The sequence below is a fragment of the Mangifera indica genome, chromosome 9 (assembly GCF_011075055.1).
Source record: "Mangifera indica cultivar Alphonso chromosome 9, CATAS_Mindica_2.1, whole genome shotgun sequence".
Lineage (NCBI taxonomy): Eukaryota > Viridiplantae > Streptophyta > Magnoliopsida > Sapindales > Anacardiaceae > Mangifera > Mangifera indica.
In genome coordinates this window covers 11,405,911-11,422,763 of record NC_058145.1, presented here as the reverse complement: position 1 = coordinate 11,422,763, position 16,853 = coordinate 11,405,911, and the positions used below count along the sequence as shown (strand labels likewise).

General features: G+C 30.9%; 2 protein-coding genes across 5 annotated transcripts; one reads left to right on the top strand and one right to left on the bottom strand.

Moving 5' to 3' along the window:
• Positions 1–4,193: 4,193 nt before the first annotated feature.
• On the bottom strand, positions 4,194–10,230 carry LOC123225101 (protein LAS1-like). 4 transcript variants are annotated; one of them, XM_044648962.1, is made up of 10 exons: positions 10,046–10,230; positions 9,629–9,821; positions 9,453–9,544; positions 8,995–9,072; positions 8,142–8,248; positions 7,748–7,803; positions 6,963–7,137; positions 5,903–5,986; positions 5,272–5,559; positions 4,194–5,180 (listed from the first exon to the last, which is right to left on the bottom strand). In XM_044648962.1, exons 2-10 carry the CDS (start codon positions 9,794–9,796, stop codon positions 4,309–4,311), a joined length of 1,920 nt encoding a protein of 639 aa, XP_044504897.1. In that variant the 5' UTR covers positions 9,797–9,821; positions 10,046–10,230; the 3' UTR covers positions 4,194–4,308. The 4 variants fall into 4 exon arrangements, with proteins under 4 accessions (XP_044504897.1, XP_044504898.1, XP_044504899.1 ...); XM_044648963.1 differs by having other exon boundaries at positions 4,194–5,165; XM_044648964.1 differs by lacking the exon at positions 5,903–5,986.
• A 1,494-nt stretch (positions 10,231–11,724) lies between these two features.
• Positions 11,725–12,357, top strand: LOC123226076 (splicing factor 3B subunit 6-like protein). The gene has a single exon (XM_044650547.1). The coding sequence runs from the start codon at positions 11,770–11,772 to the stop codon at positions 12,142–12,144; it is 375 nt and encodes a 124-aa protein (XP_044506482.1). The 5' UTR covers positions 11,725–11,769; the 3' UTR covers positions 12,145–12,357.
• Positions 12,358–16,853: the final 4,496 nt, after the last annotated feature.

Here is a 16,853-nt window from a genome sequence, read left to right as displayed (position 1 = left end):
CTTTTGCCAAAGGAAAATTAATGTTATGAACAGATGAAAAATACAGTCCTAGATTTATGCACCGTTGATCTAACATAGAACATGAATATACAGTACATATGTTTGTTCATGTTAGCCCTAGAAACACCAAAGACACAGCGGGGTTAAATCCTGTTTGCTGTTGTTAGTGAAAAAGGAAAGAAATTGTGTTTGGGGCAAAAGACTTATTCCCACCTAAGGTTTAGTCTATTATCAAATTGATACTAATAACTTTTCAAAAATTTAAATGTTCATCCATCATCCAACTTCTATTAAATTTTGTTATTAGTGTAAAAGGTAAAAATATCATTTAATAATTTTATTTAAAAAAATTATCCCTTTTTTCCATTTAGTTTTAAAAACTGATAATTTTTTTATAGTTTAGTTTTAAAAAGTTACTTTCTCCCCTACCATTTAGAGTTTCCATATTTTAAGGTTAATAGTCAACCCCTTCAAAGTTTAAAACATTACAGTTATACCCCCACAAAATGTATTCTCTTTTTTCGACAATCGTTCTTCTCGGCAATTCACTCCAGTGTGTTGTCAACCCCACCACCGGCACCCCCTCCCTCCCTGGTGGCTTTTTGGTACAAAAAACACATCAAAATTGGTCAAAATCAAGCCAGAGATTTGACCTAATTTTAGTTGATTCACATCGTCGTCAACCTCTCTTTTGGTGGTCGATGACGCCGTGACCCTATTCTTAGGGTTGGATTCGAGCCGAGCCGAGCTCGGCTCGCAGCCAGCTCGGGCTCGGCTCGGCTCGGTTTATTTATGGCTGGCTCGAGTTTGGTTCGAGCTGAACTCGACTCGGCTCGAGTTCGACTCGTTTTCAGTTCGGCTAGTTTTTTATATCAAAACGACATCATTTTGTATATATATATGGATCAAAACGACATCGTTTTGTATAAAAAATTTTTAAAAAAAATCTACCGAGCCAACCCGAGCCAGCTCGAGCTCGATCGAGCCGAGCAGAGCCCAGCTTGTTTCGGGCTCGAGCAGAGCCCAGCTCGTTTCGGGCTCGAGCAGAGCCCAGCTCGTTTCGGGCTCGAACCGAGCCGAGCTGGCTCGACTCGAGTCCAACCCTACCTATTCTTAACTCTTGGGTTCAAGAATTCCTATATAATTTAAGTGACACAATAAAAGCTTTTTTAATTCTTTTAGTAACTAATTTATATATCAGATTCCCTTCACCCCACGATTGGGAACTAATGATTGGCTATATCTACACCGATTTTAGATTTGCTCAAAACGATCAAATTATATTTGGTCTTGTTTCCACTTCTCTAAAGCGTGGATCGACGTCTTCGGAGCATCTCCCGAATGAAGATTGATGTCTTCTAACAAAGATCAGTGTCTCTCAAGCATCATCTGAATGGACAAAGATGAAACGTCTTCGACTGCCCGAAGAGATGAAGATGAATCATCATTGTCTCTTTGTCACCGCCAACGATGTCTCCCGAGCAAGAAAAGAAGATGGGTGGGAAATGTTAGCTATCGGCCAAAACAAAGAAAAAGAAAAAAAACCCCAGGGGGAAAAATATAACTTTTCAAATTTAGGTTTAGAGTGAAATTATTAGTTTTTAAAATTAAGAAGTAAAAATGAGATAAAATTTTGTTTTTTTTAATATTATTGGTTAAACAACAATTATACCTTTAAATTTAATAGATTTTGTTAACTTTAATAGTTGATAAATCAGTGTTTAAGTTTTTAAAACTTAACGGGTGAGAGTTTGAGAATGAATTAAACCTTGGGTGAAAATAAGTCTTCCGGCCTTTATATAAGTCATCATTTAATTTTACAATCTAATTTTTAGTATTCAATGTTAGTTTATATTTTAGTACTGATGATAATTATTTTTCACTTACATCCACTGTAACGAATCCGTCAAAGTAGCATGAAAACTCACAATGGGGTACATTTCCATGTTTTAGAAACATTTTTGTTTCTAAAACTCTTCGAAACTTGTTTAAAATGTTTCGGGTCATTTTGAAATTTTTGAAAAATTTTGAAACGTGTTTTTTTTAAAAGAAAAATCGTGAAATCGATTAAATACACATTTTTTATATTTTCAGACTTGAAATATCTTTAAATCTCATATTGAATTCATCTTCTCTCCGACATATTATATAGATTGGTGTGTATTATTGTTTTTTTTTTTAAATATTTACATGTGTTTGTCTAAGAACAATTTACAATAGTATCTATGATTATATTTTATAGTATTCTTTCTCTTCATTTTTTTTTATTATATATTTTTATATTATATAAGTTTATGTATTTTTGTTATAAAAAATTTGGTATTTATAAAAAAAAACTCTTATATTTTTTATATTTATAAGTTTTCTCACGTTTCTATTTCCTATATTTTTTAAAAAATACGTTTCCACGTTTTTATGTTTTCACATTTTTCCGTTTCTATTTCTGTGCTACATAGAAATCCGTTGTAAAAAATTATTATTTACACATTATTTGCTGTAAATTCTTCGTTATAATCTTGTTAAAATAAGGCTCTTAAGACTTTCTCAATCATATCAAATCATGTGTGTGCTCTAATCTTGTTTGTTTATATTAGCCACAAGAACCCCAAAACAAGGTTGGGTTAAATCCAGTTTACTGCTGTTATTCAATGGAAGAACCAGTAAATTTTTTTGAAGGCCAAGTGTTAAGTTTATATGTCTCACATTAATTTGATTACAACTAGGGGTGTGAGAAAAACAGTCCAAACAGTAAAATCGCACTGAATCGTTCAAAATTTACGATTTGATTTGGTTCTATAATTTAGTTTAAAGCTTAAACCATCGAAAAAAATGGGTTACAGTTTAGTTTGCCGTTTGAATGAAAATAAAACTGCACCAAACTGTAACTTTTTTTTCTAATTTATTTAACAAAATGTCATCGTTTTGTTATTTTCGCAGACGTCTCTATTGCTCTTCTACAATCTAGAGGCTCAGAAATTAACTTCACTCCTTGACGACGATGATGTAGCCTTCATCGAAGTGCTGACGATGACGCAGGCAACTGGTGAACAAGCACTGGAATTGATGACAGAACGAAATAGAGGAATTTAACAGGTAATGAAACATATAGAGATTAAGAAAAAGATGGATGCAATTCTTCAAGAAATAAAGCAGAAGGAAGAAGAACAATAACAAACGGAAGAACTTGACCAAACTCTGTTTGTCAAGAAGCGGAAAACTAATGATGAATGCAAGCTTTTTCAAATGTTCAAGAAATAGCAATTTGTTATCCTATAAAAAGTTTTCAATCTTTTTATAGGATAATGGATCTATTATTGCATAGGGTAAAAAGCTTAGAATAATGTTAACTAATGCTTCAATTTTTGTTTCTCGGAGTACGAGGGAGGGGACAACTCGTGCTATCTTTGGTGTGAAGAGAATGAGAGAACTTGAAAGTAAAGTATTCCAGAGTGCAGCAAAGAGAAAATTTTCTCACGGGGAAGCGGATGAAAAAGCGATAGAACTAAGGTTGGATTCGAAGAAAAAACTAGAATCTGAGTTTGATATATACAAACTCAAATTCAAATTTAAACTAAAATATATTTAAAAATCAATTACGAGTTTGACATATAAAACCCGAGTTCGAGCTAAAATCTATTTAAAAAAATTTGTAAACTACACTGCATAAATCACAAGTGAATCATATTCGAACAAACGAGTTTAATGAATCTGAGTTAAGTTTAACTTGTCTATATGAATCTAAACAGAACAGAAACTCTTGATCTATAAAGCAAGTTAAACACGAGCCAAGCTGAACCACCTTCCTTGAAACAAATTTCACCTTACTTAAACTCACTTTGATTCGAATCCAATCCTATACAAAACTATGCTGTCTGTTGGACAAATATCTAAGGGATTCTAACTAGCACCCTCTTAAAATCATTGGGGTAAGGCGTGCTTTGTTAATTATTTTTAAGCCACCCAACTATTTTGATTCTATTTAAGAAGGAAAAAAGTGTATACAAAAACCATTGCTCAGCAATGAATTCACCTGATTCATTCTCCCTCATTACAAACTTTTTAACCCATTGAATTCACCTCTCATGTTACCAGATCCATCACGACTTTGCCCTCTTACCCTTAAATACTTAATCCATGCTTGGAAGTTTAACGTGAGAAAAAATGTAAGAAACCGACACACCATCGAGAGAATATGAAACTATAAATCAGTTGGAATGAAATAAATAAACCAAAATTGGAGCATTGGCATTTGTTTCCAATGTATAAATAAATCACACGACTAAAAAACCCAGTAGAATTAATATCTAACTAAACCAGAATCCTTATACCAGACTCGATAGAACGCAGTTCTACTTCTCCAACTTTCTTCCAAACACCCCCTATCATCAAATGGCCCTTGACACCTTCAAATGACGAAGCTTCTTCGTTGTTCATTTCACAATCTTCTACAGTTGCTTTCATCTTCTTGACACTTGAGTTATCTAACATCTGAATATTAATGCTAGATTCTCTCTTGCTGCTACATTGGCTCAGATCCCACCTCTCTTTCCTTTCTGATAGATCGGGTTCACTTTGTTTGTTATTGTAGCAGTCAAGACTAGGAAGATAACCGGACGAACCAAGATCCTGAGGCAACATACCAATTGGGCATGGGTTCCATGATTTTGCCACAGCCCATCTATTCAAAGTTTCTGCTTTACAATCACCTGTGTTAACAACTTTGCTCTGCATCCTGTGACGTTTAACCAACTCAAGCTTCTTAGCTGCTTGATGGATAAAGTCCTCATGCTGGAGAACAAGCTTCTTGGAACTTAAGTCAGAAGAGTTTTCTTCATTAAAACCTATATGTGGTGAATATATCGTGGAGAGCTTGTTGAGTTTATCTAGTAATTTGGTATTTCCAAGCAGCTTTGCAAGCTGCAGGGCTGAATCCATAAGCTTCTCGTTGCCAGGAGCCACTAGAAGACATTTTTGCAGGAGCTTCATTTGAACTCCGTTTGACATATTTTTCCCTAATGCAGAGACTTTGACTTCAGCTGCAGTATCTGTGCCCTGAAGAGGCTTTAGTCTCCTTAGAAGTCCAACCAGCCAAGCAAACAGATAAGAAAGGTGTTCTTCTCGATGAGTCTCTGTTCTATATTCTGATGATGTCTGATTTTGTTGCCCTACAAAAAAATTCACTAAGTACTAGAAAAATAAATATTTATATTACCTAAAACTTGGAAAGCAAATAAAAAAGAAAGCTCACACTAAAGGATAGTTGGGGATTACCAGACTCATATTTTTTGGCTCCTTCATTTCCAATCATATTGAGAACTGTATGAAGGAGGGTCAGAAGTAATTCTGGCTCCTTATGCAAGAATCTAATTAACACAGGCTTCCAATCATTGAAAGCCATGTGCATATTTTGGCCAGCATGGGAATTGTTTTGAAACTCCAAATTTAAGGAATCTAAAGCATTCAGCAATAACTCCAGCAACACAGATACCATTTCTGATGAGAACGAAGAGTATAACTGGACAAGAGTTTTCAAGCACCTGGTCACTTTCTTCTTATAACCTGAAATTATAAGTGCATAAATCAGAATATATATTCTTATGTTCGGAGATTGAAGTGTATAACTATTGCAAACTTGAAGATTCTAAACATTGTATTTCATTCAGAACTACATTATTCAAAAGAAATGGAGTAGTTCTTATAACAAAACAAAAATAAAAAAAGGACAATCTACTCAGAAACATTCAAATCAAACATTATATAGTCAAAATTGCTAGATGTATACGGGAAAGCCCATAATTATGAATTGGTGTCAAAGTTTTCTCCCTTGGCTTAGATTTTATCTCATTTTGATATTCATATTTTGATATTGATCAAATAAAGGTAATCAAAATAAACGGCTAACCTCCAGATTTGGATGAATGGAGCTTGCCAACCACAACTGAGACAAACTTATTACGGCCACAAAGCCGTTCAGAAAATTTGCCACCTATTAAAATTTTTAAAGACTATAAATTAAAAGAAACAAACATATGTAAATACATATACATTTAGGGGAGAGAGACTAAGAACATGCAATTGCCTAACACTCAGTAGAATTTTTAAAAGAAAATATTGCGATATAAAACCAAAGATGCAGAAAAAGCTTTTCTAAAAATAAGATCAATGCCACATCATTGGTTTGGTTAGAGAAAAAGCATTATCTTAGGTAGCAAAGAAACAAACCTATCACCAACACAATCTGAAAATCATCACTTTGCAAAAGAATAAATGTCCTAGGCAGTTAAGTCATTGTTATATAAAATAATAGTTCTATTAAGTTTTAGTCACTGCAGGTATTTGCTTAATTACTGTTTAACAGGAATGGCCTCACCTGAGACAGAGTTTAACAACTCAGTATGATTGGGCAAGGGAGAGTACCAATTATTGTCAACAATCAAATAGTAACAGTAGAACTGGGAGACAACCATGGTGAGCAAGGAAGGATATCTATTACATTGTTAACACATGAACATAGAAAATGTTCCAGTGCATAGGACAAAACAGTATTTTAAAATGAATGTATTGGCTCTAGCATTATGAATTCTTTAATGGAATCTAGTGGGTCCAAACAATTGAGTCAATAATTAATATTTTGGGTATCACAGAAAAACATATACTTCTGTAAAATTGTTAGACCAAAGATCAAATTTCTCTCAGGAATTTAATGGTAACCTTCCTGCCTTGTGAACCTAAAGGCAAAATATTAAAAGATTAGAACTTTTTTTCAGATTGGATGCATAACAAGCACAGCAGATATGGATATAAAATCAAAGCTATGTTAGACATATGCAATAATAGCAGAAAAAAGAATGCAATATTGCAAAATCTATGGGAAAAGAAGTTGACCAAAACATAAAAGAAATTTCAAAGAGGCAAGTTCTCTTTTGACTGGCAAAGAATTTATAAGGAAAGTTCATACATACGTTTTACTTTGACTAATGATGAACCAACTTGGCTGTTCTCCTTAGATTTTAAGCAGAAAGCCAATTCCTGGAATTTTGACTTAATATCTCTTCGCATGTCAGCAGTTGTATCTCTTTGAAATGGAATCTGCTTTTTTTGAGGCTCCCAGTAATATGCTTTCAACCAATCCAATGCCTGAAACATCAGATATGACTGTTTAACTTAACAAGCTTTTAATTAGCACCACATTATTAAAGATATACAGAGGAATAAAGGACTATTACCAAAGTTATGTATGCAATAACGTATGTTACATACAAACAAAATTATCATGAATTTAAAATTAAAATTTTCTACAACATTAATTAATTGAATCTTAAACAGTTTTGCCTGATATTTTGGTCACAAAACAGAGCATACTATTTTGATCTGAAAAAACAATATCAGGCCCAAGTCTTTATCCAAGCATAAATGATATAAAAGAGACATCCTCTAATCAAGCAAAGAAATTCCATACATCCAACTCGCACCATTTTCTCGAAGACAAATGTATTATACTTCATGTTTGTAGTGAAACCAAATTAAATTAGTAAGTGTAGCCTATCTCTTGAATAAAGGTTTTTGGAAAAGAAAAGGAAGAGACAAATATAAGGATAAACAAAATTCCATATCTGTTGCAAGCCCACATTCAATGGAACAAGTTTTGTTTAATACCAAGCAAACTTTAGCAAAGAAGAATAACCCAATACATGTCAACAAAGCGAGCATTATACTAGAAAGATAACTTATAAAAAACAAAGTATACCTTGTTTGAGCAATCCCGAACTACTTGCAGTGCAGGAAGATCACGATGAGAACCCTCTATATTAGCAGGCAAAGAGGAGAAATACAAATATTATGAAAAGAAAATCTCTTAAACCAATAAAATATAAGAACTAACAATAAAATTGACTGCATAACTACATAAAAGACAACCATAGTTTTGTGGCTGACAACTAGTACTATCACAATGCTTCCATATATGAGACTTTACAAGATATCAAACGATTAAATCCCATATTCAGCACATAAGCATGAGAAAAGGTGTAAAATTGCAACCTACTCCATGGTTTAGTCCAAAGCATTAGAAAATAAATTGTGAAAGAGACAACTAATGAGCAAATAAGAGAAACATTTTGTAATAAGTTGAAACCACTTACCATGACGAACATCAATTAGTTTACGAGGGATACCAATAGCAGCAGCAGCTTCAGCAATTGAAAACTCTGATTTTCTTCGTGTCTTCTCAACAACACAATTCACAAGCCTTCAGCAATTAAAAGTGTGTAAGTTTAATGTTCTCTGATGTGACACTAACAACAATACACTTAAAGGCAATCAGACCAAAGAAAAGAAAATCTTAAGCACTAATAAAGTGAACTTTGAATTGCCAATCAGAATCATGATAATAAAAGTTTAAGTCCAATGCATCACCTTATCCCAAAAAGAAAAAACCTCCTCCCCAGTGACATGAAAAAATTACTTAATTTCATTCCACCCATAACATCCTTAAAATTGTCCTGCTACCTCTATATTGAACCATTTCCTATAAATTACATTTAGGAGTAATGGTTAGTCAATGTGGTACTGGAGAGAATTGATCATGAGAGTTTTCAGACACTTCAATCAACATCAGTGTCACATATGTCCAGATCAATGTATACGAGAATTAACTTATTCTCAAAATTAGATGTGATCATAAGCATAAATGAACTTGTCAGAGTATAAATATTAATTTTAGATCCCTTTTATATAAATGTAAGCTTTTAGACCAATGAGCACTCAAATAATTTGTCACAAGAAAAAAATGGCTGATACATATCAGTTATGAATGTTGGAATACGAAAAACTCAAACAAACTAATTCCTGATATTGGAAGGACCAAAAATAATGAGAAAAATATGTACCACCATAAGAGCAACAAAACTACAGAACAGAAAAGGACTATGTTGATAATATATTACAAGGAATGAAAAAAATGAAGAAGGAATGAATAAAATGAAGCAATCTAACCTCAAGATTGACATGCAATATAGCATGGCCAGCAATTGCTCTGACTTCAAAACATCAGGTGATTGTTCCTCTTTATCTCTACGATCAAACAAAGATATATATAATTTAATAAAGCCTCAACTCATAGATTTTTTGTAATTTAATACAAATTTTATAATTTATTTATTAGGATATAAAAATGCATACTAGAGCTATCACGATTCCTACTATAGTTATATTTTCTTATTGTGAGACATTTTCTTTTGAATTACATCTATCTTTTACGTAAAGTTTGAGATGTTGCACAATTGATAAAGAAAATAAATGTTTCTTTTGACAAATCCAAACATAAACTCAAAAGAAATTGTCTTCATAAAAACAATGTAATAATAATTAATAAAATATACAAAATAATTTTGATTTATAAATCTTCATTTGCATAAAACAATACTACTAAGATCTTGGATTAAAGGGATTACCTGTAATAAGGATCTCTCTGTTGAATCTCAATGATTGAAGCTGTGACATCAATAACAACAGGTAGGCATCCTCTGCTTTTCCATGTAGATATCTAAAACCCATAAAGATTTAAATTCATTCATTATTCACTGGAAACAAACCAACAAAATTTTCCAAAAAGCATGGTTTAACTTACTCTATTGACAGCAGAGGCAACCTTATCTGCAGAAGACGAGAAGAGGGATTCTCTGATGAAATCCCACTCGTCCCAACTCAACCATGGCACCAACTTGTAGCTGTTTGATGACGATGATGATAAATTCTCATCATCAACAGTCATCATGTGTTCCTCGAAGCCCAGCATTGACTCCACAGAACGTCCAAACAGCCTAAACCAAAACCCTAGTTATGCTTCGCATTTCATACGTTTAAACTAGAATATTAACTTACTATTATTATAAAACATATTTCATTACAAGTCTAAAGGTAAACTGAAGAAAACTAAATATATTATAAATTTAAATCATATGAACAATTAATTTTTCATAATAAAAATAACATGCCAATGTTAACCGTTTGCCTATCAGTTCCACCAAGAAAACAAATTAGCAACCTTTTTCTTGAAATTTCTGAGCGCAAGCAAGACAGAGATATCGCGGTGATTCACCGCGGGGCAGAAAAAGGCGTGGATTGGACGGTGGCACAGCTGCGTGAAGTGTCTCCGGTTCGAGGCAGTGGCTTTGAAGCAAGTTTGGCGGCAGATAGGTTAATTTTTAACCTTTCGAGGTCACGCTACATTCCGCCCAACGTTACCTCTCTCCGTCAATCAGGATTTTAAATGATAAAATACCGATTTTACCCTTACAAATAAAAACCTGTAATAATCATTAAACTATTTCTGGGAATTGAAATCCTGAATGCAAATAATAATCACATCAAAAAAGGCCAATTTAAAAAAAAAAACACTATTTCCCACCCAAAACTTTGATGAAATGACAATTTTCTATCTTAAGTTTGCCCATCAATCATCTACTTCTGCAAATAAAAACTTATTCATTTCATTTAAAAATTGTCATTTTTAGTGAAATTATGAAGAGTAATATTATATATATATATATATTTTTTATATATATATATATATATACAAATAATATATATATATTTTGTATATATATATATATATACAAAAATTGTCATTTTGTATATATATATATACAAATAATATCTCATTAGATAAGGTAATATCTAATTACATGATAACATATTATTCGTATATTTAAATTATACATAAAATATATATATATATATATATATATATATATATATATATATATATAATTTTATTAAATTAAAAGACTATTCTAAACACTTAATTATCAATTTATCTTTTTTCGTTTAAGTTACGTAAATACTTTTTTTTTTTCTATTTTGACTGGGAAAACATGTGAAAGTCTATCAATTTATTACACTACAACAAAAAATTTTAAACCAACAGAGTGAAAAAACATCACGAACATTATAAGTTATCGTTGTAACATAGTTAATCAAAACAAAAACCCACGTTACAAAGTCTCTTATCATACTCTTATCTGTAAGTGTTTTTTCAATCCTTCATTTATCCGATAAGAAACATGATAACATTATGTGAATATTAAAACTTTTGTATAATGAATTTGCACAAGTCGAAATTTCAATGAATCTTGGTACATCTGTAATTATAATGAATGACCATTATAACTATAAAAGAAATAAATATAATATTACAAATTAGAGGTATAAATTATATATTACAAACTATTTTGTATATAATAATATTTTAAAAATATATGAAGGTTTGAAAAGATTTCAAGAATTAACTAAAAGTTAAATTATCATTTTAAAAATATTTGAATATTACCATAAGATAAATAGTTTTTATTTTTTTTCAAATTAATAGATGATATTATTTTATCTTTATTTTGTTAATTTTTTAATAGAATTTAATTTTAGATAAATTAGTATAATTTATACTGGTGAGGGATAAAAAGGTATTTTTAAACTTAAATATTAAATAAAAAAGTGTTATTTACTTTTATTTTAAATTAGAATAAAAACTTTTTAAAATCAAACTTAAAAGCTATTAGATTATTATACCTAATTTTTATATTATTTATTATATTATTACTATTTATAAAAATTATCACTTTTAATAAAAAATTACTAAGTTTCTTTACATAATCTAAACAAAGGCTCCTGAGGGGCATTATTGATAATTTTCAAATTGCACTACATCGAGCTTTAAAATATTCAATAGCAAATCAAGTCAAATCCTTCAACTCACAACTCAGAAGAAATAGAATGGCCACAATCAGTCTCCGCAAGGCCAACACCCGTCTCCCACCCGAAGTGAACCGCGTTCTCTACGTTCGTAATCTCCCCTTCAACATCTCCTCTGAAGAGATGTATGATATCTTTGGCAAATACGGCGCCATTCGGCAGATACGCATCGGCACCAACAAGGATACAAGGGGCACGGCATTCGTTGTCTACGAAGATATCTACGACGCCAAAACCGCCGTCGACCACTTGTCGGGCTTCAACGTCGCCAACAGGTACTTGATTGTTCTTTATTACCAACAGGCTAAGATGAGCAAGAAATTCGATCAGAAGAAGAAGGAGGACGAGATTGCTAAGATGCAGGAGAAGTATGGAGTTTCTACTAAAGATAAGTGATGGGCATTGGATGTTTATGCTAATTTTTTTAAAATTAGGTTATGGGTCTCAAAAGATGCATGGATATTGTTGTATGAGAACTAAAAATGGTTTTATGATAAACTTTTTTGTTAGATTTTGTGAATATGAAATTTTGTTCGTGTTAATTTTCGGATTGTTTTATGTGGGATGCTATGATAATTCAGTAAAGATTATCCTTTTTTTGTTTGGAAATTTGGGTTTGTGAAGGTTTGACACTGGGATTGGGGGAATGTTGTGTTTTTTTTTTTTGAATTTTTGTTGAGAACAATAGAATTGCCTTGGTTTTGGTGTCAACATGGCTCACAAAATTGAGTGGTTTTAGGATTTTTTATTGGTTATTGAATACCCAAAGTTGAAGATTTCTTGTGGTTCTTCTTCATGGTGCTGCAATGCAGAGTATTAACTTGGGGTGATATTCTTTTGGGTGATTTGGGTTGTTCTGTTATGCAATTTAGTTCTGCTGAAAATTTTACTGGGCAATGCAGCAGTAGTTGTCACCTTTTCTTAGGTGCCTTAGGCTTCAAGATGTGTAATTTTAGGGGTATTTGCCCTCGATGAAGTTTTGTGTTTTTTCTTTTACATCATTCTTTTCCCTGATTGATGCTAATAGACAAGTTACTAGAAATTTAGTGGCTAAGAATTACAAATGAGTGATAATGGTTGTTTGCAACGAATAAAATTCTTTGGAAAAAAATTTTTGGTTATCATTTGAAATTTGTTGTAGAATCCTGCTTTCTGATTTTCATGGAAAGACATTGTTAAAATTGCTTATCATACGGTGAATGTATGACATTGTTGATGAACATCAAATTCTTCACTAGATACCATCAAGTTTAGTCATAGCTGCTAAAGAGGCAGTGGCTCTTTGAAATTGATACTTTGATACTTGACCAATCTTTTTGGCTTATCTTCTTTTTCCTCAAATACTATATGATTAGATTTTTTTTCTAAGCTTTAATTTCTTATATTAGAGGTTACTTGATATGGTATAAGAGTGATATTGACTTCTTGCACTTGAGTTTTACCATTCTAGAAGGCAAATTTAACAGACAGTATTGGTTTTTGTGTGGATTCACACTTGTGTTTGTATGTGCATGAACCTAGTTGTCTTTTCCATTATTTGACCATATATGTGAGATTCATTTTAGATTGACTGAAAGGTATTGCGAATTGATCCTACCATTCTATTAGGTATATATAGTATAAGTGTTGGTTAAAACTTGCTTTTGTGTGTTATTGAATCTGTGTTAAGTAGTCCTGGCCACGGTTCATGAATCGGCGATTTTGGTTCGAAATCACCAGTTTACGGTTCAAAAAAATAAGAATCCTGAACCGAAACCGTAATAGGACGATTTGTAATCGATTTGGAACCGACGGTTTCGGTTCATAACCACGGTTCGAAACTGATGGTTCCGATTCATGACCCCAGTTCGAAACCGATATTGAACCGTCAATTCTAATACACGATCTTGATTTAATTTTTAAATTATTAATTACAATAATTAAAAATTAAAAGAAAGACTTGGACTTAATTTTTCAATTAAGTTTCCTATATATCTTCTTACGATTTAGAAGAATCAAAGCCTACGTAGTTTTCTTACTTTTACATATCCGATAGCCGATAGTATCCCTTTGCGTTATCATTCACTCTGCTATTTTGACTATTATTTTCCGATCGAACTATCCGTAGTTAAATCAATAAATTCTTCATTGAAGTCCACTTTTATATCTTGTTGGCGTAATTTGGCTCTTGTCTAATTGTCCACTCATACTTAGGTTTTAATAGATTCAGGAGCCTAACTCGATCGCCTCTTATCCAATATATTACTCTCTTGACTAAAAGTTTGTTTTACTGCGACAGTTGATATTGGTGTTGCCAGGACTTGTTTAGCAATAACTGCTAATATTGGAAAAGTTGATGCATGTCGACTTCACCATTCCAGAACTGGAAAGTCTTTATCTATATTGCTATCACCAAACTCAAAAATAGTAATTAAATAAATATCAAGCTCTGAGGTGGAGCTAAATGTTCTTTTTGGTCTTTTGCCCCTTTGTATTATAATACGATCACCATAACTCATATTTTGGATTGATGATGGGATAATAGGTGGTAGAGAGGAAAAAGAGCTACCTTGTTTACCATAAATTAATGAATATTCAACATAAATTTCTTTAATTAAATTTATAATATTAGTTATAGTTAATAAAATATTAATTTCATCCTCACACTCTAATTGTAAACATTCATAATATAATATTAAATAATTTGTAACACCATCTAATTTAAATCTAAGATCAAAAAAACAAACAACAAGAAAAATTTTTGGAATTGTTTTATAGTAAGTTAACCATTTTTTTTTTCTCATTAAAACAATAGCTTCTGCAAGAATAACATATTGTTTGGCTTCTTGTAAAGCCCCAAAATATTAACGGTTTCATTTAAAAACAAATGAGAAGTAGGATAATAAACCTCACTTAAAATATAAGTTGCATTATTAAAATTTCTTAATACATTTAAAATTGTTTTACAAATATCCTAATGTTAAAGATATAATGTAACTTGTGACACATATTGTGAAATAAATGAGCACAATAAATCCTTATAATCAAAAGACTCGTTGAGTAATTCATATGTTGAATTCCAACGAGTCAACACATCTTTAGAAAATTTTTTTTGTCTTCTATTATGTTGTTTACAAAATTTACCCCATTCTTTCATAGTTTAGAGATGTTTCCATAAAAATGAAATTGCTGTTTTTATTAGACTAATATAATTATTAATACAATTTAAATCATCCTGTACATATAAATTTAATACATGATATATATATCTAATATGAAAAAATATACTACCTAAATTAGGTTTACTAATTTTAATTAAATTAGTTATTAAGGTCGTATTTGAACGTGTATTATCAAATGAAATTGAAAAAATTTTATAAACTAATTTATATTATTCTAATATTCCTTTAATTATTCTATAAATATTATCGGTCGTATGTTGGTCATCAAACACCTTAAATAGTAAAATTCATTTTTGTATTTGAAAATTGTTATCTATCCAATGATAAGTTATACTCATATAAAAGTGAACTTGTCAATAGTCATTCCAAATATCATTACATATAGATACACGTCCATCAAAATTTGTAAAAAGTTGAATTAATTCTTTTTTTGTTTTTTATATACACTAAATAATGTTCTTTTTAATGTGTTTCTTGGAATAGTTTTATGTACAGGATTTAATACAGTTTTATAATAATTATTAAAAATTAAATTTTCACCAAAACTAAATGTTAAATGATCTATTGTTACCATTTTTGTAAATTCTTCCTTAATTTTATTATCATTATAAATAAATAAAGATTTATGTATTGAATCATACTCGGTTATTTGTGTTTTGTCTCGACTTTGTCCAATTTTTTCTTGATGTTTCAACTCCAAGTGTCTTTTGAACATCTCGTATCTACCTTTTTATTTGAATTTATAATTTTTCTTACAATAACTGTAAACAACTTCAAAATTACCATTTTTTTTGTATTTTCTTAAAATGAATCTTGAAAATATCGGAGGTAGAAATTTTTTGAGAGTGTTGTTCCATCTCCACCTATTAATGTTGTTGTTGCTGCTCCACCTCTACATAAAGATTTTCACTTTTTTGTGTTGAAAAATCATCTATAAATTGATTTTCATTCACATTTGATATATGTATATATTGACCAAATCTCCTATTATCAGAAGAATTTTTACTATTTGTCATTTTTTGATAATAAATAAATTTAATTATATAAATAAATTATATGATTAATTATGGAAGATAATAATAAATAATAAATAAAATTAATTATAAAAATAAATTCTATAATTAATTATGAATTGTATAATAAAAATATAAATTGGAATTAATAAAAAATAAAGAAAGAATTTAATTAAATTTAAGATGATTTGATTGAAAGATTGAGAGAACATTAAAAATTGAAAGAATGAGAATGAGAGTAAATGAGAGAGTTTGAAGGATTTAGTGGGAGAGTTGAAAAATTGAACGAATATATATAGGAAAAATTTAAGAGAAAAAATTTTTAAAAATGGGGGGTCAAAATGAAATTAAGAATTTTTGCAGGTTGGTCCCCTACAAAAATTTTGTCCCCTGTAAAAAATTTTGAAATATGCAGGGGACCAACGGTCCCTACAAAAGATTTTGAAATATGCATATTTGTAGGGAACCGTTGGTTCCTTCTTTTTTTAATTTAAAAAAATTCAAAAAAAATAAAATTATCAGTTTAGAAGATTTAAACCGTCGGTTTATAAATCAGATGTGAACTGACGGTTTTACGGTTTAAAATTAGATTAACTGAAACCGAATCGTCAAAATCTAGTTTCAGTTTCGATTCAATCCGGTTTCGATTTCGATTTTATCCGGATAAGTTTCGATCCGATTCATGGGTCAAACCGGCCTGCGGCCATGTCTAATAGGTGGAGATGAAACAACACTTCAAAAAAATTCCTATCTTCAATATATTCAAGATTCATTTCAAGAAAATACAAAAAGAATATGGTAATTTTGAAGTTGTTTGCAATTATTGCAAACAAATTTATAAATTCAAACAAGGAGATGGATACGAAACGTTTAAAAGACACTTGGAGTCGAAACATTCAGAAAAAATAGGGCAAAGTCGAGGCCAAACATA